The following is a 23,291-nucleotide window of genomic DNA, read 5'->3' as shown; positions in this document are numbered from 1 at the left end:
CATACATGGCACACAGACATGCATGCAGGCAAAACACCCGTACACATAAAGATAAATAAAGCTTTCAGAAATGTGGACAGGGTCAGAGGAACAAAATTGGGGGTTGGCCCCTGGCTTCCGCATGTGTGTACACCTGCACACACATGTGCAGCTATATATAAACACATATAGAATTCGTTCCCTTTCTGTCCCCATGATGACATCACTAATGATATCACACCATGGCATCACTAGCGCACCTTAGAAGAGTAAAGTGTTGATTTGGCTTTACTTCCAGGTCATAATTCATCACTGAGGAAGTAATTCAGGGCAGGGACTGGAGGCAAAAACCACAGAGGAACACTGCTCACTAGCTTACACTCAGCTAGCTTTCTTATAATGTAAAACCCAGGTTCACTTGCTTAGGAATGGTGCTGCCCACAGTGGCTGGGCCCTCCTACATCAATCCCCATCAGGACAGTTCCCCACAGACTAATCTAATCCAGGTAGTTCTTCAGTTGAGTGTCTCTCTTCCCAGGTTATGTCAAGTGAGCAATAAAAACAAACCGGAAAGGGGAGGGGAGCTTAGAACATAATAGCAGTGGAAGGCCACTCTCGATGAAACCTGGCCTTGGCTGTGATGATTTGAGGTGGCAATAAGGGTGGTTGAGGAAACAGTAAAGTGCTTTCCTGCCTCTGCCTTGAAGAAGCAACTCTCCCACAGAAAATGAGAAATGGCCCAACTCTCCTTCTTTGTTACATGAGGATTATTAGCTTGGGAGAATTCACTTCCCTTCCCATCCGTGCTGTGGTTGCTGTTGGACCCTGAGTGGTGACTAAGGTTTCTTTTTTCTCTCTTCTCCCCACGGTGCCTCCTGCCATTCATGGTGCCTTCCACCTCCATGTGAGAACAGTGCCTACAGCACCGCCACAGAACGTGCAGGCAGAAGCTGTGAATTCCACCACCGTGCACTTCCTGTGGAACCCGCCGCCCCAGCAGTTCATCAACGGCATCAACCAGGGATACAAGGTACCTGGACGGGTTTGGGAACCCCCAGATGGCACTCAGGGGCAGTACTGATCACATCATACATTGGGTTCCATCCTTCCTATATCATCGAACACTCAGGGCATCAAATGCCGAGTCCGAAACCTCAGTGGGGCCACCATTTGTCTGAAGTCTAATTAGTTATCCCAGGCCAGAACCCCAATGATCAGTTGATAAGAGGGCACAGGAGAACAGACTCTAGTCAGATTAACGGGGTTCAGGGAAGGCTGGGAGACAGCTCCGTCAGCAAAGTGCTTACTATACAAGCATAAAGATTTGAGATCCCTCAGAACCCATCAGACTAAAAGATTCATGTTTGGCAGTACACACCTGTCATCCCGGCATCAGAGAAGCAGAGTCGGGAGATCCCTGGGGCTTGCTGGCCAGCCAGCCTAGTGAAATGAGTAAGCTCCAAGTTCAGTGAGAGACCCTGCCTCAGAAACTATGATGGAGAGTGACTGAGGAAGACACTTGAGGTCAGCCTCTGGCCTCCACAAGGATGGACACCCATGGGCACACATATACATGCATACCAGCATACATGTGTGCACACATTCATCACACACAAACACATACACACTCATCATCATCATCATCATCATCGTCGTCGTTGTCATTGTCTATGTGGCATGACTGGAGTCAGCCTGTATCCAACCACTTCTTCCTAGAAGGGGGTCCTCTAGGCAGAACACAGAGTCAAGGGCAGGAACTCATGAGAGGGAGGCTCCCATTCAGCAAAGAGACCATTTTGTTCTCTGCTTTGGGGATGGTTCTGTTTAAAGAATGGAGAACAGAGAGTGTGGTCCAGGGTGCCCTACCCAAACTGAATTAATGATCAGACTCTGTTACCGGTTAGATGTGCTCTGGTGCACATTCCAACAGCATAGTTTCTTTCCTTTACATCAACTTCTCCTGGTTGGACTTGGGAGCCTGACTCCACTGTGCAAAAGTGAGTTCACTAACCCCTCATGCAGGGGACTTAGGGAGCCCCTTTGGAGAGAGGTGAGTCAGTGATGCTTTCAGCTTCAGAACGTGTCATTCCCTAGCACTTGGTTCGTTTTTCTTTTCCATTTGGGTTCAGCTCCCTCAAACGCGTGTTTGTCTGTGATGAGGGCAGGCCCAGCTAGGAGTATGCCATGCCGCTGCCTCTTCCTCGGAGGTATCTAAGGGCAGATGCTTTTTTGAAGGAAAATTATAACTGATCAGCACAAAACTCCATCACTCTTGACTCTCCTGCCAGGTCTGAGTGGTGAGAACACTGTGTGCATCTGATGGCTGGCTTGTCAGTTTGATCTGCACAGATGTGTTCTGTGTCCTGCTGCCCGCTGGCTTTCAGAACCAATCAGTTCTGGAGATGCATGGTGTCAAGAGACTAAAACTCATACACATACACAGCATTGCCAAATCATTAAAGTGGCTTTTCCTGAAGCATGCACACGTACACACACACACACACACACACACACACACACACACAAACACACACACACTATTTCTTGTTTTGTTTCTAAGACAGTGTTTCATGTAGACCAGGCTGGCCACAAACAGTGTGACTGAATATGGCCTTGAACTCTTGATTTTCCAGTTTCCACCTCCTTAGTTCTGGGATCAACAAGCATATGCCACCATGTTGTGTTTATGTGGTACCGAGCTAGAACCCAGGGTTTCCTGCATGCTAACCAAGCTCTCTTGCAGTTGTTCTGTGTCCCTAACCCCTGTATATGGCCTTTATTTAAAACTCTCACCTATCTCCTAAAATCCGCTCCAGGAAACTAGTGTAACATAAATTATAAATCATTAAGAGTGTTCCTATCGAATCATTTTGAGTCAGTGTAGACATCTATCTGGAGAATATTTGTGTTTATCTCCTCATGCTAATTAGTTGAATTAACAGATGTCATCTTCCCTCCCTACACTATTAAAAAAAAAACCTATGCTTAGTAATATCCTAAGAGAAGATGGAGGTTTAAGGGAGTGTCCATTACTGTAACAAGAGTTAAGCAGCCATTTCATTCATATATATAAATATATATTTGTAAATGTACAAAAATATATGAGACATATTTTAAAGTCAACTTTTTAAAAATGAGATTATAAGATATAACAGGATTTATAGCCAAGCCTTACTGTCTCAGCTACTTGGGAGGCTGAGGCAAGAGAACCACAAGTTCAAGGCCAGCCTGGGAAACTTAATAAAACCCTGTAAAGTAGACAGGGATATAGCTCAGCAATAGAGTGCTTGTCTAAAATAACCCCACACACACAGTGAGTATAGCCTAGTAATAGAGCCTCTGCCTAGAATCCTCGAGTGAGAGATTGGGGTGTGGCTCAGTGGTAGAGCACCTGCCTAGAATCCCCCAGTGAGGGTCTGGGGTATGGCTCAGTGGTAGATCACCTGCCTAGAATCCCCCAGTGAGGGTCTGGGGTGTGGCTCAGTGGTAGAGCACCTATCTAGAATCCCCCAGTGAGGGGCTGGGAGTGTGGCTCAATGGTAGAGCACTACCTAGAATCCCCCAGTGATGGGCTGGGGTGTGGCTCAGTGGTAGAGCACTACCTAGAATCCCCCAGTGAGGGGCTGGGGTGTGGCTCAATGGTAGAGCACCTGCCTAGAATCCCCAGTGAGGGGCTGGGGTGTGGCTCAATGGTAGAGCACCTGCCTAGAATCCCCCAGTGAGGGGCTGGGGTGTGACTCAGTGGTAGAGATCCTGCCTAGAATCCCCAGTGAGGGGCTGGGGTGTGGTTCAGTGGTAGAGCACCTGCCTAGAATCCCACAGTGAGGGGCTGGGAGTGTAGATCTGGGGTAGAGTACTTGCCTAAAGCTCTGGGTTTTATCCCCAAATATGAGAAAGAAAAAACGATGTGGGATTTATAGACTTACTGAATTGTGACTATGCTTTCTTTAAAGACATACTAATTGTAAACTAAAGTTTTGATAGACAGTTAAGTACAGAAATGCAATTGAAAGGGGTCTTTTCTTTAACTCTTTCCCTACCAGCTTCTGGCATGGCCAGCAGATGCCCCTGAGATTGTCACTGTCATCACTATTGCGCCCGACTTCCACGGAATCCACCACGGGTACATAACGAACTTGAAGAAGTTCACAGCCTACTTCACATCAGTCCTATGCTTCACCACCCCGGGGGACGGGCCTCCGAGCTCGCCTCAGCTTGTGTGGACCCACGAGGACAGTGAGTATCCCTCTCCTTGTGTCAGAGCCTAGCTGCCCAGGGCCGGTAGTCAGAAGGTGGTCACGTCACTCCCTGAACTGGGTCACAGTGCAGAAGGCACAAGGAAGCCCTTAGATCAGTGTGTCCCTGAATGGCAGAGACTGGGCATCCCCAAATCAAGCCAGCTAGTAAGACTAGCCATATGGGCAAGCTCTGGATTTGATTGAGAGCCCTGCCTCAATGAATAGGCTAGAAGAGCCTTTAGGATGATTCTAACATCAACCCTGGGCCTCTACATGCACACACATACACACTCACACCTGTGCACGTGTATTGATAGGCCCATACATACAAACATACATATAGCCACACATGCCTGTGAAATTGGAAAACTGAAAATGAATATAATAAAATAGAAAAAGAACTCAGATCCTCAATGGAGGAATCTCCCTTGGCCCTAAACTACCATTTCTAGGGGGCCTATTTGTCCTATTTAGAAGGATGTTGTGTCCTCGTGAAGATGGTATTGAGGATGGGATTGCAATTGACTCTAGGGTACAGCTTGTTTGGGCTCGGGCCTCAGACGTAAGCTTCACTAGCTGGAGGCCTTCTCCAGAGCTCCATTGAAACAGTAACATGCTGGGGGAGGGTCGCAGTAGAGAAAAAGAATATAAATTGAAACCTAGACATTAGCAGAGTTAGAGGACAGCGCATTCTGGCAAGAATCCAGGAAGCAGAAACACTGGGGATATAAAAGTAGCAGCAAGCCTCCTCTGCTACTACATCGATCGCAAAAGAATAAGCCGCTTCACAAAACGTCTTTCTGGAAGCTTGTGGTCGGGGGAGGATGACACGGCCATGACAGCCATCCTATTTTACCATCTTCCACTGAGAGAAGTGGCATTTGTCAGTGTTTCCGCCCCTCTCCGAAGGCTCCGCTGCTCTCACACCCGTGAGTGCAGCTTCCGAGGCTGCACCAGTTGTAAAATTCATAAGTTGTGTTAGGGGCTTTGTCATGGTTCCCGCAGGGAGAGAGGCACTGGCTGCTGCTTGTGTGGCAAGCCTGGTGGGAGCCAGAGAAGAGCCTGTGGCCCTCCCCTCCTGCAGGCCAAACAAGACCCCTGACTTCACAGGGGAGCCCTCAGTGACACTGTTCCCAGCAGGTCTGCAAGGGAGCCTGTGGCAAGGTGCCTTGGATAGAAGGGTGCTCCCTCCCTGGCTAGAGCAGCTCCTCGGCTGAGAGAAGTGTGGGGAAGTGTATTGTGTTCTCCAAATGCCTTCTTTCCCCTTAGGCAGGATGCAGTGGTGCAGGCCTTCTGTGGGCACCTTGTCTTGCTCCTGAAAAATCCCTTGGGAGAGTAGTATTCAGAAACTAGAGCTCTGGTGGTGAATGCCTTTAATCCCAGCACTCAGGAGGCAAAGTCAGGCAGGTGTCTGTGAGTTTGAGGCCAGCCTATTCTCCAGAGTGAGTTCCAGGACAGCCAGGACTGTTTCACAGAGAAACCCTGTCTTGGGGGGAAAGAAAGGAAGGAGGGAAAGAAGGAGGGAGGGGAGGGGAAGGGAGGGGGGAGACACACACAGAGAGAGAGAGAGAGAGAGAGAGAGAGAGAGAGAGAGAGAGAGGAAGGAAGGAAGGAAGGAAGGAAGGAAGGAAGAGAGAGAGAGAGAGAGAAAGAGAGAGAGAAAGAGAGAAAGAAAGAAAGAAAGAGAGAGAGAGAAAAGAAATTAGACCTCTGGGTTGGGTGAACAGGCACTACCTACCCTTGGCCCTAGGCTCCATTTCTGGCTTCATAAGGCATATGAGTGCCATAAAATCAAGACTCCTGGCTCTTCTCACTGGGAGATTCTAGTCAAGTATTCTTGCAAAGCCAAGCCCCTCACTGGGGACTTCTAGGCAGGTTATTCTACTACAGAGCCACACCCCATCCCCTTAATGGAAGATTCTAGAAAGCAATTGATTTTCAGGTCCAACCATGCAGATTATTCTACTGGATTGGATCAGGGAGAAAAACAGAAGCTGTGCCTGAATTTCCTGTGGCCACTTTCTTCACCTCACTTGTGTGTCTGCGTGGAGCTGGCAAAGTAACACACTCAAGAACAGAGAGCTCACCTCAGCACCCGGCCCCTCATCTGGGCTGTGCACCTCCTGGCGATTCTTCCCTACAGCTTCTGCTGGCCCGTCTCACCACTTCCGTTCTGCAGTTAAAGCTGTCCACACAGGTCTGCTCAAAGAACAGCAGGCTCGAGTGTTAACAGGTGTCTTTATTTTTAATTGGTAGAACCGGGAGCTGTGGGGCACCTGAGCTTCACGGAGATTCTGGACACCTCTCTCAAGGTCAGCTGGCAGGAGCCCCTGGAGAGAAACGGCATCATTATGGGTAAGCAGCCTTTTTGTCTGGAAAGAAACATGGGAAGTGTGCCCTAACAAGAAGGGGTGGCCTCCAATGTCAAACAAGCTACTAAGAGTGGACCCAGTTCCGGGAGTAACTGACATGTCTTCCTGGATGTGTGGTGGTCATTACCCTGAGGCCGGGGGCACGTAGGAGGTGTGGCTTATCTCCTTGTGCAGACAGCAGCCTCAGAGCTGGGAGTTGAGTCTCTGCTTCAGATGCTGCACAATTCTTTTTGGGAAACCAGAATCAGTCTCTCTCTCTCTCTCTCTCTCTCTCTCTCTCTCTCTCTCTCTCTCTCTCTCTCTCTGTCTTTGTACCTTTTCTTGTGTATTTAGCTCAGTTCTCATAGCAATGTAGAACCGTACTGATATTCTGGCCATGTTATAGGTAAGGAAACTGAGGCTGGGAGAGCCCGTATTCAGCAAACACACCTACTGTGTGCAGGTCAATATCTAATGCTCTCCTAGTAGGGCAGTGACGACAGTGCTGACGTCTCCACCCTCCACCTTCTGTCGTGAGCTGCAAGGCCAGGACAAGGCCCTGATCTCCTGGCTCCAAATCCCAGATCTGCTCCTGCCCCACCACAATGGAATGGGAAACCTAAGGTTTTGGAAGTGCTGTGGGGATGAAGAGCCTGGACTCAAAGGGGTCCCTGGCCCCCTGGATCTCGATGAGTCGAGCTCAGGGTAAACTGTGCATGACTGGCCAGCCCTTCACAGTAAACCCTTCCCTAAATGGGAGGGGCCTTGGGGAACAGCTCGCCTTTACAAGACTCTTGATGTTTGGCTTGTTTCTTTATGTGGCACAATGGATTGAAGCTAGGGCCTCCCAAATGCTAGGCAGTAAATAATCCCCTGGTTTCCCAAAAGTTGCTGAAGGAAATTTGTGTTCTTCCATTGAGCTGTGCCCGAGAACTGTGCAGACATGCCATATGGAGATAAGACAGGCGAGGTGACCTGTGGCTGCCATCAGGCTGTGCTGTGGGCCCCTCCCCCTGTGAGTAACCTGGACAGTAGCAGTGGCCGCTCTGAACACTTCCCAGTGCCAGGCTCCTCAACACAGCAACATGCTACTTGTCATGCTCTATGATTGCTCATGTCCTGTACCCCAACTGGGCAGCAAGGACTCTGGGGGTGGAGGTCCCCATGATTGCACAGCTCAGAAGTGGCCTCTGTAACCGCTTTCCCATCTCTGTATCATCACATGCTGGGAGTAAGGTGCAAACTGCACTCCTAGTCAACCTGGAAGGTTCCCACCTCCCCCATCCATGGCCCTCATTGGGTTTCCTAAAGCGCAGGGCCAAAGAAATACCTAGCAGTGCTGTATGTTGAGTCCAAATGACTTCAATCTGTGTACATGGAAAAATGTAAAAATAACACATTTAATAATAACACCTATGGGCCTGGGAAGATGCCTCAATCAGTGAGGACATGAGTTCAGTTCCCAGAACCTATTTTAGAAAGCCAGATGTGGTGGTACATGTATTTGAAACCTCAGTGTTGGGGAAATAGACAAGTAGATCCTTGGGGCTTTCTGGCCAGTGAGCCTAGTTTAATTGGCTAGATAAAGGCTATTGAGAGACCTTTATCAACATAACACATTGCACACAGATGTATGCACATCTGCAAACACTAACACATATAAAGTTTTTTTTTTTAAAAAAAAAAAAGCATGTGTGCAGTGTGCTCTGGCCACTGCCTGGGTACCACCCTGCTGCTCAGTCCATGGATCCCCATGGGCTCAGCCACCTCCCTTCCTCCCCTAAGAGTTTGGCCATATCATCTGTCTTTTTGTAGTCAGGGCCCTGCCCAGATCTCTGCTGTGCCCAGATAAGATGTGTCCACAGGTGTGTGGCTCATCGTGGTCTTGAAACAACTTTCTCAAGCTGGCTCATGAGGTAGGAACAGGCAAGGAATGTTCCAGACTGTCCCAGCAACAGGGCCACTACCACTGGGAGGTCTCAGCAGTGACCCTGGCAACCATTCTAGACACTACTTAGAATGGGATATTCTGTGATCAGCTGTGTCTCCCAGAGCCTCTCACAGTGGTTCACAGATCACACATAGGGCCTTGGAGCTAACCCCACCTCACACCCTAACTATTGAGTAACATGCACGCACCTGTCCATCTGATTCCGCCTGTACTGGACAGTGTCCTCACTGCGGGACCAGAGATGGCTGCTACTGGGGTAGGACATCAAAGCCCAGGTCTGTTGTGGATGGCTACCCAGTACAAGACTGCAGATACAGAACATGTAAATAAGAATGGTTCCCTGAGCTTAGAGCAGAAGGAAGCCAACTCAGAGGGGACAGACGGGGACTGGGTAGGCAGCAGAGACCTGATGTAGGTTAATATATCTTTATGTCACACAGAGGGCAGAAACAAATGTAACAGAGATGATGGTACATCTGTGTAATAGGAGCTCTGTGGTGTGTGTGTGCACATGTGTGTGGAGGCCAGAAGACATCCTCAGTTGTCTTTCCCCAGGCATGATACACTTTGTTTTTTAAAACAGGATCTCTCATTGGCCTAGAACTCAGCAAGCCAACTAGACGGGCTGGCCAGTGAGCCCTGGGATCTGCTCACCTCCATCTCCCCAATACCAGGATTACAAACAGATACCACACTTTTTACACGGGTACTGGGGACCAAACTTAAATCCTCGAGTGTGTGTAGCAAACATTTAACTCACCGAGCCATCTCTACAGCCCCAGAAAGGAAGTCCGTCTGGCTCAGATCTGGAAAGGAGGCTGCAGAATGAGAGGGCCAGGCAGTCTTGCCTGTCCAAATGGCCTCAAGGTGTGTACTGTGTTCTAGAAACTGTCCAAGACTCTTCGGCAGGCTTCCCCTGTCCCAGATCTGCTCCCCCTACCCCTCCTGAACTCCCACACTCCTTCCAAACTGCCCCCATACTTCATTCTTGTTTTATAGCTTGAGGGGAGACCAGGGAGCTGAGCCAACATTCCATGGCTGAAAGCTAGTTGCCAGGACCTCCAATTTATGATCATCTGCTCTCGCCAGCTAATGGGGCCTAATGAACTCATTTCATACTTTATTTAAACAAATACCTGTAGTCACAAGCGGCTAGCTAGTGTTTATGATAGAGCTTGACCCTCAGAGCTCGGATGTCTCCCAGTTGGATTCTGCTGGCCTGCTTCCACCATGGCCTCGACTGAGTAAAGAGGCCGCCCCGCTGCTAGCAGAGCTTCGGGCGGACTCTGTCCTTCATATCAGGACCAAAGTTGTCCACTCCTCACTGTCCAGCCTGTGCATCTCTCCACTCCTGCTCACGCTGTAAACACATGTGTTTGCAGAAGCTGGGGGCGATGCCTGCTGCTCTGAGAAGCACTAGAGACCAAATGACAGTGTCATTAGCTGGATGCCATCCAGCCCGAATTCCCCTGTGACACCCACCTTCAGTGTCACTCACTCAGCACTCCAACACTGCCTGATGGCAGGCACAGCACCCCCCCCCCAAAAAAAAAGCCGTGAATCTTCCCTAGGACAATCCAGCAGTCCCCAGAAGGTCAACGTTGTGCAGGAGATGGTTCAGTCAGTAAAGCGCATGCATATGAACCTAATTCCCCAGAGCCCATGTAAAAGTCAGACACACAGAACACACCTGTATCCCCAGCACCAAGAACATGGAGACAGACAGATCTCACAGAATCGATGAACTCTGGGCTCAGTAAGATGCACCATCTCAATACTTCTAGTGGAAAGGGATGGAAAACATTGACCTCTGGCCTACATACACACAGAGAAGGGGTGGGGAGGAGGAGGAGGGGAAGAAGAAGGAGGAGAAGGAGAAGGAGGAGAAGACTGCTTGCAGAGACAAACCTGGCCTTCTGAGCCTAGGTCAGGGAATGGTAGCATGCACCTCCTCCTTCAAAGACATCTGTGTAGAACTCCCATTGCTGAAGGCAGCTGCAGGAGGCACACACAGTCAAAGGTTTAGTCCCAGGCAATGTGACCTTTATGGTGGGGTGTCCGTTGGAGATGATGCCTTATCAGCCTGGCCCTTGGTGACCACCCCCATTCCATGTCTCCATTTTATTTTTTGGCCAGGACGAGAAGGAAGCTTCAAGCAAGGGTGGCGTGCACCTGCCTCAGTAAATTGCCCATTGTGCTCTTGTTGTAAATTGCAGTGTCTCCCACTCTTCCCCCCACTAAACCCTGATTTATGAGGGCCGGGATGCAGACAGACAGTCTGTGATTGGATGCACTACTCTCTGGTAGAGAATTTACTCCAGATCAACAGAAAATTATTTCTGAAGCTCCTGTGGTCGTTAGTCTCAGTTAGCAGGGCCGTTCCCAGCAGGTAAGATGCAGAGCTGGAGGTGGCTGGGAATGCTGGCTCTAGGCAACTCCTCACTCTGCTCCCTCCTGCCACAAGCCGAGAAGTTAGATGAAGTGCTTGCTGGCCCACGCTGCCGGCATCCGCCACCCAGATCTCCAAGGCTGTGTGTAAGTAGAAGGGAGACATCCTTACACACCAAATGTCCGGTTCTCTGTCCTGTGGTGATATCCCATTATACCGTTCATTGGAAGTTCCCAGCCAGGGCTTTCTCTTTGCTGGAACTAATCTTCTGCCCTCCAGAGCAGAGTAGGCTGTGTATGTGTATGTGTAGGTGGGTGGGGGGTGGGTTTGCATATGTGTGCAGATGTGGGCGCAGATAAAAACCAGAAGTCAACCTCAGATGTTGATCCCCAAGCACTACCCACCTTGATTTTTGAGACTTGGCCTGATGCTCACGTATTAGGCTAAGCTGGCAGGCTGATGTGCCCAAGGGATCTATCTGCCTGTCTCCATCTCCCCAGCACTGGCATTACAAGCCTGTACCACCACACCTGGCTTTTGAAATGTAGGTTCTGGGAGGTCAAACCCTTGCAAGCACTTTATCGACTGAGCCCCCTCCCCGGCCCCAGCTCTTCGCTTGTCCATTCGTGTCCATTTGTATCCGAAATGAGTTGAGCATACAGTGTGATCCATTTGGACTTGTGCGCAGCAACAGCGCTGTGCTTACTGAAGACACTGAAATTGCTGTGTTTTGGCTCCAGGTTGACGTGATGAACAAGATGCCGTGTTTGGTAAATTTTGCTAAAGAACAGCTTTTAAACAAATAGAATTTCTTGGCAGACAAGGTGGCAACATTCAACAAAGCTTCTTCTTCCCGGGCCCTCAGAGTGACCCAGAATCTCACACTGTTTAAAGATTAATCAGGAAAAAACCCACCAGAGCCAGGGGTGGCATTGGAATCTGTTCAGACACAGATGGAGAAGATGGCCCTCGAGCAGGGCTGTTGGTTTCTAGCAAGTTCCTGAGGCTCCTTGTTTATTTCTTTCTTTGTAAAGTGAAGATAAACAGCATCTCAGTATCAAGTGTGTGTCCTGTGGGTTGCATGGTTTAGCCCAGGTAACATGCTTGGGACATCCCTTGAGACAGCCTCTCCCTCTGGAATTCACTGGCCCAGTAGCAGAATGGGGTCCTAGCCTCAGCCACAGGGGAGCCCTGAATCTCTCAACCCCACATGGGATCACATGGCCTCTCAGGCCTTAGTCTCTAGCACCCCTCCCTGCCTCTGCTCCTCACAACACTAATGTTGGATGGCCTAATGCTGACCTGCCCTTGGTCTGTCAGTCATTGCATAGAGAAAAGGCCCAGCGTGGTAGCACACAACTTTAATCCTAGCATTAGGGAGGCAGAGCCAAGTGAATCTCTGTGAGTTCAAGGCAAGGCTGGGATGCATGCTGGAATCTGTCTCAAAATAAAATAAAATAAGTCAAAAACAAGAAAATAGTTACAACTCTAGGGCAACACATTGTTTGATGCTGTATCGGCTACTTTTCTCCTTGCTGGGACCTGACAATAAACAAATTTGGCTAAGAGTTGGAGGGATACAGCCTGAGGCAGCTGGTCATATGGCATCCACAGTCAGGAAGCAGAGCCAGATGAATGCTGGGGCTCAGCTGGCTTTCTGCCTTTTTTATTCAGTCTGAGACCCCAGCCCATGAGAGAGTGCCACCTATGTTTAGGATATATCTTCCTACCTCAATTAATACAATCTAGAAAATCCTTCACAAACATGCAGGGACTTGTCTCCTAGGAGATTCTAGAGCTCATCAAATTGACAGTCACAAATGCTAGAAGTGGCATTTTTTTTTTCTTCAAAATTTCAAATTAGCCATAAAGAGCTAATGAGGGTACTCAGATCTTAGCACCTGGCCATGGAAGTTGAAGTGGAGTACTCAGCTTTAGCACCCAGCCATGGAAGTTGAAGCAGATTACTCAGATCTTAGCACCCGGCCATGGAAACTCTGCAGTATGGGCAGTAGGTGAAGAAAGAGAGCCTAAGATTTGGCACTGGGCAAGAGGGGATAGGAAGTGGCAGCCAGAGACAGCATGGGAACAGCCCTTGCCAGCACCATGGAGAGAAGGGAGCGAGGACTAGGGCCTGGTACCCTGGTAGACTACACAGAGTAGGGAGGCTTGATGCTCCACGTGCCTTGGGCAGAGATCTGTTCCACCCCGGCCAGTGGAATTCAGGCGCTCAGACAACTCAAGGCCTCCATGGCCCCAGCATCCCTCCTGTGACCCCAGCATCTCTCCACTGGTCTTTCTTGCCTTGCTGTCCCAGCTACACCTCCAGCATCTGAGTCTCCCTAAAGGTACCAGGTAGTTATCACGCTGTGTGATGGCTGTGGGGACAGTGAGCAGGGGGTGAGTTCTCACATTAAATTTTTTTTTCAAAATATTAAAGTCCCGAGGCACCATCCTCTAAGTTCCTCTTCACCCGCAAGAGCAGTTTCTAACTTTATTTATGACTTTCATCTGAGTGAAAGGGAGCTAAGATGCCTCTTAGAGCTTCCATATCCCCGAGCTTATTGACTGAGAAGAAGGAAAGGCTGGCTTCCTCAGCAGTTTTCGTTCGCCCGAGGACCCGGGAGCTCTCTCCATCACTGTCCCCTCTTTACCAGACACTTTAAGCGCCCTCTAATCCCATCAGCTCCCCTCAAAAGGGGTTGACTCAGGCACTAGTTGGGGCTTTTTTCTCTGAGCCCCAAGCCACGACGGAATCTGAGGCTGAATAAATTGTGATCATGAGGCCCTGCCAGACTGAGAAGAGAAACAGGAGGAAAATTAATTTTTTTTTTTCTAGAAAACAGCATCTTCAGTAAGGAGGGGGGCAAAGCTCGGAGGCAAAGCAAAACAGAAAATAGGGCCAGGTAAAAGGAAATGTTTCCCTTTGAAAATCAGAAGAGTGGCCTTCCAATCACTACACAAGAGAGAGAGAGAGAGAGAGAGAGAGAGAGAGAGAGAGAGAGAGAGAGAGAAAGGGACCCTAGAGAGAGCCACCGATTTGGGGCTCTAGGTAATGAAAACAGCTGTTAATGAAGATGGGAACCATGCTGGAATGTCCCTGATTGGACACGAATAAACTAAGCACAGCACTGTATGCTGGCAGTCGGAGCTGTAGCTCTCCTGTCCATGCACCCAGCTCCTGAGGTCCCAGAACCCTACTCTCACAGAACTCTGTGTGGTAGGAGCAGGGCACAGCAGAGGCTTCTTTCTGTGGGAGCACAGAGGAAGAGCCTGGTCTCCTTCCATTCACCATTGCGTGCTCTCCTGCTGTCCCAAACCACCTCAGGGAGGAGGGTGACTGCCAGCCTGTCTGGTGGAGGGCCTGCCTCAGCTCTTCCCTTGTCTTTCCAGGCTATCAGATCTCCTGGGAGGTGTATGGGAAGAATGACTCTCGGCTCACACACACCCTCAACAGCACAACCCTCGAGTACAAGATCCAAGGACTGTCATCTCTCACCACCTACACCATCGATGTGGCTGCCGTGACCGCCGCAGGTGTGGGCCTGACCACATCGTCCACCATCTCTTCGGGAGTACCCCCAGGTCAGCGGTCATGCAAACTTTTCCTGTGCAAACTTTTCTCTGACCTTCCAATACGGTGGCATTTCCATGCAGAATCCACCAAGTGCCTGGAGAGCCTAGGGCAGGGCTTGGCCTCCTGCTGAGACGTGTGGAAGGAAGAGAACACTGATCTACCTTCAGCTTAGCCTTTCACCTTACCTGATCGTGTGTGTCTCTCTCCCAGAGTGTGAGAGCAAACAGAAGTGGCTTGAGAGGGAAGGAGAGGAATGGTCTCCACGGGGCTAAAACATGGTCTCTACAGCCCAAGGTTTCCACCCTCCAGGGTACACAGCCAATAGATGCCTTTGAGAAAGGGGATTAAATATGTTTGAAATTAAGTGTGGGAGGGGCTGGCGCTGCTGCTCAGCTGTTGTGCAGAAGGTCTTGGGTTTGATCTCCACATAAGCAAACCAGGTATGGTGATGCACACGTGGAATGCAAAGGTTTCACAAGTAAAGGCAGGTGCATCCAGAGTATAAGGCAGTCCTTGGCTACACAGTAAGTTGGCAGCCAGTCTGGGTTACATGAGACCCTGTCTCAAAACTCCAAAAGACCACACAGCTTAGAGCTTCAGCTACTGAAACATCAAGAACTGGGGTGTGTAATGAGACAAAGTGGGGCTAGAGAGATGGATTATTCATTCAAAGCACTTGTTGCTCTTGTGTAGGACCCAGATTCAGTGTCTGGCACCCACACGGTGGCTCACAGCTGTCTGTAACTCCAATTCCAGGGGAATCAATGCCTGTTTCTGATCTCTGAGGGCACCAGGTACACACAAGGTGCACATACACCCGTGTAGGCAAAACACTCATATACATAAAATAACTGAATCTGAGAAAGAAAGAAAAACAGTAGGAAAGATGGAGAGAGAGAGACAGAGACAGAGACAGAGAGAGAGACAGAGAGAGAGAGAGACAGAGAGAGAGAGACAGAGAGAGAGAGACAGAGAGAGAGAGAGAGAGAGAGCGAGCGCGCGCTGCAGGGCTGGTGGCGGTTCCACAAGCCACTGCTGCGGCCTGCTCATTAGCGTGGAAATGACTTCCACTCCTTCTCTGTGTTACTCTGGAACCCACAGGATCTTCCTCAATGCTCAGCGCACACCCATCTCAGCTCCAGAAATCCACCCCTGACTTGTGCTCTCTGGTGTTAAAGCTCCTGTTTAAGATGGGGATGTGTTTCCAGAAACCTCACAAATAGCTGTGAATGTGGGGATGGGGGGTATAGACATGGGTCTAGTGGTTCAGCCCTGCAGTTAAAGCTGTTCCATCTCCTGCCATTTAAGGGGCTGGAGAGATCACTCATGGGTAAGAGCACTTGCTGTGTAAGCAGGAAGACCTGAGTTTGGATCCTGGAACCCATGTAAAGAAGCCAGGTACAGCTGAGGCACAAACCTGTAACCCCAACACTAACAGGATGGGCGGGCAGAAACAGGATGGCTGGGGCTCAATGGCTGTCGGCCTAGCTCCACGTTCAGTGAGAGACCCTGTCTCAAAGGACTGAGGTGGACAGTGATAGAGTGATGACCTCCTCAGGTTCTGTACATGCACAGGCATGTGCACCTGCATATACACATGCACATATACTACACACACACACACACACACACACACACACACACACACACACGTCAATTTGCCTTATTTGAAAAATATGACAACCTTATTGTTAGAGGACTGAATAACTCACGTGAACTTAACTCATGTTTGCTCCCCACTTCCAGTTCATTTTCATAACCTGATGGCTTGCTCTGGAGAGTGATACGTGTGTCTAAAAATAATGTAAAACAAATGAAATGTGTGTACTGAAAGGAGCCCTCAGGAGTCCCCTGTGTCCACCCTCACATTGACTTAGTGTGCCACTCTAAACATACTTCCTCTACGTCCAAACTTGGTGTGGAGGTAGAAGAGGAGATTGAGCAGCAGCAGGATCCACAGAGTGACCTCCCCTGTTGTCCACCAGAGATGGCACTCCATTGAGTGTGGGAGTCCCCCCCACAGCAGGGGACAATGTGACCAAGCCCTTCTTTCCACCTGCACATGGTGGCCATTGTCCAAGGTAGTGGCCCTGACACTGGCATGGGTACCGGACTTACAGGTGTTTGTCAAGCCCCTGAGAGTTGGGTCCCACCCGAGGAACTAGTCTGTAGAGTCTCCTGATGGTACCTCTGAGTAAGTCCCATATGCATGGAAGACCATCACACTAAGGCAGTATAGCAGTGCTTTAAGTCTTCCGAGTGTAGAAAGATTCCTGTTTGTTTGTTCTTTGTTTGTTTATTGTGTGTGGATCCATGTGCACACATGCATGTCATGGTCAGAGGCCAGCATCCAGTGCCTTCTTCCATTTCTTTTCATCTTATTTTGAGACAGAATTGCTCACTGAACCTGTAACTCACTGATTGGCCAGAGTGGCTGCCAGACAAGCTTCTGTTTCCCCAGAACTGAGATTACAGGTGTCGGTCACCACACCTGGCTTTTTATGGGGGTTCTGGGAACTGGTTTTCCAGCACAGGGGTAGCTTCCACTGGGAAGTCAGGGAGCACCACAAAGTCACACTGTGTACCAAACCTCACACAAGAGATTTGTTCGGGAGACCCACAGGCCAACAACTGCCTCTTGAGTGGGAACAGAGACAGCAGTGGGCTGGCAGAGGGACGGGTTTGCATAGGGTCTTTGGAGCATGCGCAGTGAGCTGGTAGAAAAGTACAGCCTAGCCAGAAGTATTGCTTGGCAGTTAACCCTGAGTCATGGGAGTGGGGGTTTCCAAGTTCTGGGTTTGGGGACAGGCCAGGGACAGAATGCTTTTCCATTGGCCATTACACTGTATTCTGAGAGTCTGAATTCAGTTCCTCATGCTTGTGTGCAAGTAGCACTTTATCGACTAATTCATCACCCCATCCCATACACATTGGTTTTCCCCAAATATCTGGTTCCCATAAAACTTACAGCACCTAAACCACAGATCTGAAACAGAATTAGTCCAATCGTAGCCACGGCCCTGATGTGGGCACTGTCTGATGTGTTAAAAATGGAGCTGGCACCAGGGAGAACATAGGCAGCCTACCTGGTGTGAGTCACAAGGTTTTGTGACCTGGACACTGTCCATCCCTGATAGAGAATGAGTACACTGACCTCTGGAAGGCCTCTCTACATCCAGCATGACTGTCTCCAGGAACTGCAGTGGGAAAGCTCAGAAGAAAGATGTAGGCCTGTGCTCTGAGTAAGCCTCTGGTAGCTGCTGTGAAAGGAAATTGCAAGCTGCCTGAAAGCCAGATCACCTGTAGCTGGAGGGCTACACTAAGACACTCAGTAGCATCCGCAGGAAGAGCCTCCTCCAGCAATGAGCCTTTCTGAGGGGCCAGCTTTTGTTTGCCAGGCTGGAGGTTTACGTCCATTAGACACTGAAGAGCCGTTTTAAGAATCCAGAGAGCGAAAGACTAGAAAGAGGAGTCACTTGTCCTTCGCTTTAAACATTTTCTGCTTCAAATTCATTAAGCCACATGCAGAAGGACCCTTGAGATCCTAGAGACCCTGCTTGTGACAATAGCAAGCTGTTACCAAAGGGGCTTTATTATCCCGTGGCAAGACCTGCCTTCAAATACTCCAGCCATGTGAGCTAGGACATTGTTCTCTCAGAAACCTGAAGACAGCAAGCGGGTTTTCTTTCCTTTCTTCCTCTCTCCTTCTTCCCTTGCTCCCTTCCTCTCTCTTCTCCCCTCTCTCCCTGTCACTCCCCTCCCCATACCCACCTCCTCTTTCTTTTTTTCTTCCTCTTAGGTCCTGGACATGGACCCCTGAGCTGTGTATGCTAGGCAAGTGCTCTACCACTGAGCGACACCCCAGCCTTGTTCTTGTCTGTTTTTGTTTTGTCCTGTTTATTTATTTATTTAAAATTTCAAGACAAGGTTTCCTGTATCCCAGGCTAGCCCCAAACTTCCTATGTAGCTGAGAGTACCCATGAACTTCTGATTCTTCTGCCTCCACCTCAGTCCGGGAACCACAGAGGGACACTGCCATGACTGGCTTTATGCAGTGCTGGGCACCAAGGGCGTTGTGGATGCTGGGTGGACACTGCCCGCTGAGGGACGCCTCCAGCCCTTTGTCGTGTCTTTATAAGGTAGCTTGTGTTTGTGTTTCTTCTTCTTTTTTTCTTTTTAACCCATTATCTTCCTCTAGGAAATTTTTCATTTTAGACACTTTGTTGAACTTGCAAGTAAGCCTGGCCTCCTAGAGAACAGGCCAGCAGTGTCTCTGTGTGTGAGTGGGCCTCAGCCCAGGAAATCTTCAGATGATAGGGTTCGCCTTCCACCCATGTCATTCCCAGAATAACGGAGTCCCACAGAAAGAGTTCTGCACTGTCACCTGCTTTTGGTTGTCTTGGAAACCAAATCCAGGACCTACAGAGTTCCATCCCCTCCTCAACCCTGACTTCTGGAGCATCATGGGAGCAAGGAAAAGGAATTAGACACTCCTTTCTTGGTGCCAGGGCAGGAGCCTGGAGGATGTAATCATGTTCCCTTGTCTGTCTTTGCACAACAAGCACCTATTAATTATCTGCTCTGGAGAGAGATGAATAAGACAGGAGTCTCTTAATGCCACTTGAGATGGCCTGGAGCACAGCGGGCGACCCTGTTAGAGGAAGCATCCTGCTGTGAGGTCTTGCTGGGGGAAGCTGCACTTCTTCTCACTTTCATGGCTTGGTAAACAAGTGCCTTTTGCAGTAAAAAGTCATTTTGAAGCTGTTTCCTCCCTAACTTGCTTGGCACCTTCCCTAAGCTGTGGCAGGAGTTAACTCTCTTCCCGCCTCTCTCCTCCTCCTCTAGACCTTCCTGGGGCTCCATCCAACCTGGTGATTTCCAACATCAGCCCTCGCTCAGCCACACTTCAGTTCCGACCCGGCTATGACGGGAAGACAGCCATCTGCAAGTGGATCGTGGAGGGGCAGGTACGTGCCTCGTGGCCCCGAGTGTTAGTAGCTTTTTGTGGTGCTATAACCAAATACCTGACACAGCAGCTTAAGGAGGAAGGAAGCTTTATTTTGGCTCACAGTTGCAGTACTGTCCATAAAGGCAGGGAAGTCATAGTAACAGGAATGTGAGCCAGCTGGTCACATGATCATCCACAGTCAGAAAGCAGAAAGGAATGATTGCTGATGCTCAGTGCATTTTCTCCTTTTTACTCAGTCCAGGCCCCTAGCCCATGAATGGGGACACCCATATTCAGAGTGGGTCTTCTCACCTCAGTTCTGGAAACTCCCTCACAGACATGGCCAAAGGTGTATCTCCTAGGTAGTTCTAGGTGATATCAAATTGCCAATATTAAATACCACACCCCAGGAACTGGGGATTCCCAATAGAAAGATGATGATAAGGACCTCTCTTTTAGCGAGTGTTGAAGTTCCTTCTAAAATGACTCCTCCTCGGATGCTGGAGGGACTCCAAGATGACTAAAAGGGGTTGTGCTTGGAGAGGAAGAGAAGAGACAGGAATGAAATCAGACACTGGGGGCAGGATGGGCAAAGATGAGAAAATCCGGGTCCTATCAAATGGCCAGAGAATTTAGAATAAAGGAGGAATCTCACAACTGTTCCAGCATGGTACCCCAAATTAGATAGCACAGCCGACTAACTTTTAAATTCTACATCACAGTTAGCTATCAGACTGGTACAGCTTGTCTGGCATAGAGCATCATGGGTACAGCTGCCTTTCAAGAGCAGGCTCTGTCTCCAGGTGCTGTTCTAGGCATGGAGGATCCAGCGTTAGCTTGTGCTGTGGAGGGAAATGTTCTTCTGGGTGGCAGGACCTCCTGCTATAGGGTGTGTCTGGAGACAGCACAGAGCAATAGGATGTGATGGAAAAATCTATCACAGGGATCCAAGGATGGGCTGAGGGAAAGACTCAATGTAGTGTCAAGGGCTGTAATAAACATGGGAGGGTCTGGGCATCTAGGAGGGCTGTATGTAGATAGGCTCTGCTGGCATGGATGAATATCACACATTCCACCAGCTCCGTGTTCGGATAAAAGAGAAAAAGATGAGGAACCAAATTACAAGCATTGAGTGGTGATGTTTGGAAGTAGTTCCTGTGTAATTAGATCCTGGTGACTCATTGCTGTCCTTGCACTGGGTTGTAGGAGTCTCTTCTGGGTTCTGACTGTGAATTAGGAAGCAAATCTTACACCTACATGTGCAAAAGTTTCACCAAGCCTACCTTTCTGGAAAGCTATGTAGAATCTCCACAGTGTAAACTATCTGGATGGGAGCTATCTGTCACTGGGGCTGAGCCTATTTACTTAAGAAAAATAAGAGTATATCTGTATTTTACATCTAATCAAAAAAAAATTCCCAGTAAATAAAAAAAAAATATGATGGAAACAGACTTTGAAACTCTTAGAAGAAAAATGTCTGTGGAAAACTAATTGTTACAACTTAGTATTTATTGGTCCTAGTAGGTGAGCCAAGCACTATGTGGACTAAAGTATCAGCCACACCTGACATTCCTAGAAGCATTTTTACACTCCTGCTTCCCTCCCTTGAAGCCCTCCTCATCCATTGGTAGTCACTTGTCTTCTCTCTGTCACTATAGATTATATCTCTTTTTCTTTTTTCTAAGTCTTCTGCCCCTTTTCCCAGTGCCATGTCCTATTGACAACACCTAGGCACCAGAGAGGTCCTTGCATGATTTCTTCTAGTGGAACCACTTAGCACTCCTCTGTCCCTCCATGTCCTTTGAACCAGAAGTTCTTCACAAAAACTTGATGAAATGTGCTTTCACTTTTACATCTCCCTCTCCTTCCTGCCTTCCCTCCTTCCTGCACCCTCAGCATATCCTTGGTTCTCTGCGCATGTTGAGGTAGATAAAGAGCAGGGAGTTATGCCAAATAGAGCAGCAGGTGAAAGTGAACTGCCTGATCCCTGATCCCTACTCTACCAGTTCCCCATCAGTGTTTTATCTACTCACTCGTGCATACTGTTTCACCTGAACTATTTTCTTTGAACATTCAGAATGGAATTTTTTTTTTATTCTCTCGACCTTTAATCACTTTGTCTCTGGAACTTTGAAGGGAAGCCCTTGCCCTAATCCCTCACATTGTGTAGGTATCCTCAAAGCCAGGAAGGCAGAAAAACACTCATTTATAAATTATCAAAGTAAGGTACTGCCTCCTTCTTCCAGTGTTAAACAGATTTGCTTTCTTTTTTTTCTTTTTGTTCTGTTTCTTTCCTACCATTGCAATAATTATGAAAGCATATGCTTTTATATTCAGTGTGTTCCAGGCATCTATCTGTACTCATTGCTCTATTTTAATCATGTGTGTGTGTGTGTGTCTGTGTGTGTGTGTGTCTGTGTCTGTGTCTGTCTGTCTGTCTATCTGTGCATGCCATGGTGCATGTATGAAGTCCTCACCCTCATCTTGTGTGACACAGTGTCTTTTACCTGTTGTGAACACCAGGTGAGCTGGTCCCTGAACTTCAGGGAGTCTCCTGCTTCCACCCTCTTCTGTCCATAGGAACACAGGGATTATGGACATATGCTACCATGTCCATCTTTGTGTAGGTTCTATGGATTCAAACTCAGGACCTTGTGCTTGTGTGGTGAGCACTTTGCCCACAGAGTTGTCTATCTCCTTTACCCCCATTGCTGTCCTTTGAGTCCTAAATTCACCCATCTTTATCCCTTTATGTTCTAGATTTCTTGACATGAGGAGATCTGGTTTTCTGGTGTTTCATGATGTTTCAGGACATGGGGCCTTCCTGGTCCAAGCTCATATGAGCTGTTTCTACATGGGCCTGTGTTTTAAATAGTGTCAAATAACATTGAAAAATCAAAACCTAAGCATCAAAAGCTGAGCAAGCTCATTGTTACCATCTCATCATTGCTTCTAGACCTTTCTGGTCAGGAGAGGAAATACATTAAACATTTTTGTTAGATTTACTTTCACATTCATAAGTATTTTGCCTGTATGCACATTTATGTAGCATATGTGTGCCTGGTGTTCATGGAGGTCAGAAGAGGGTGTCAGATCTACTAGAATGGGTTGTGAGCCATCATTTTGTATCCTGGAAATTGAACCTGTGTCTTCAGGAAGAGCAGCTAGTGCTCTTAACCACTGAGCCATCTCTCAGCCCCAGGAAAGATATATTTTAACACCATATGGTCATAGTGATATTCCCAATTCAAATAAAATATCATTATCCTTAAATTCACATCTTATTCTAAATTTGCCTTATACTAAAATGCATTTTTTAAGAAACCCCAATGTTCTTATTTTCTTTACCTGACTATTATACTGAGTGTAAACCTGTGATTCCAACAGAGTAATCAAAAAGACTACTAATGCAATGTAAGTGTTTATCCTTAGATTTAATTCTCTCCTGCATTCACAGTCAAGATGCTGAGCTTAAAAAAAAATATCTCAACAGCATTCTTTGCTTACCTGCTTTCATCACCAACTTGTAGATAACCAGACACATTCATTTCAGGTGTTGTGTTCTTTTGCCTTGCTTATTAGCAGTTAGTTTCTGTAAAGATCATTTCACCTGAGAGAAATAGCTAGGGCTTTTTAAGTTTTTTTCATTTGTAACCATTTACATTATTACAGAGTCAAAGCTATAGAAAAATAATTTGCTGGGAAGTCTAGGTTCTCCTGCCTATTACTACACCTCATGGGTAATCATGCCTATTTGAATTTTGGTCTACCCTTTGTAGGTATGTGTTCATGTGTGTGCAGGTGCACATATGTGTGCAATGTACACATGTACACATTCTTATAGAGGCCAGAGGTCAA

The 23,291-nt window shown here is 48.2% G+C and overlaps 1 protein-coding gene across 1 annotated transcript in view; it reads left to right on the top strand.

Annotated features, from left to right (window-relative positions):
• Sdk1 (sidekick cell adhesion molecule 1) overlaps positions 1–23,291 on the top strand; it is a 970,573-nt gene that overhangs the window by 784,243 nt on the left and 163,039 nt on the right. The window contains 5 exon segments of the mRNA XM_028887375.2: positions 810–1,009; positions 4,023–4,215; positions 6,474–6,572; positions 14,302–14,493; positions 19,331–19,452. Coding sequence (XP_028743208.1) covers positions 810–1,009; positions 4,023–4,215; positions 6,474–6,572; positions 14,302–14,493; positions 19,331–19,452 — 806 coding nt within the window.

Source organism: Peromyscus leucopus, chromosome 23 (assembly GCF_004664715.2).
Source record: "Peromyscus leucopus breed LL Stock chromosome 23, UCI_PerLeu_2.1, whole genome shotgun sequence".
NCBI lineage: Eukaryota > Metazoa > Chordata > Mammalia > Rodentia > Cricetidae > Peromyscus > Peromyscus leucopus.
This window is presented reverse-complemented; position numbering and strand designations above follow the sequence as displayed.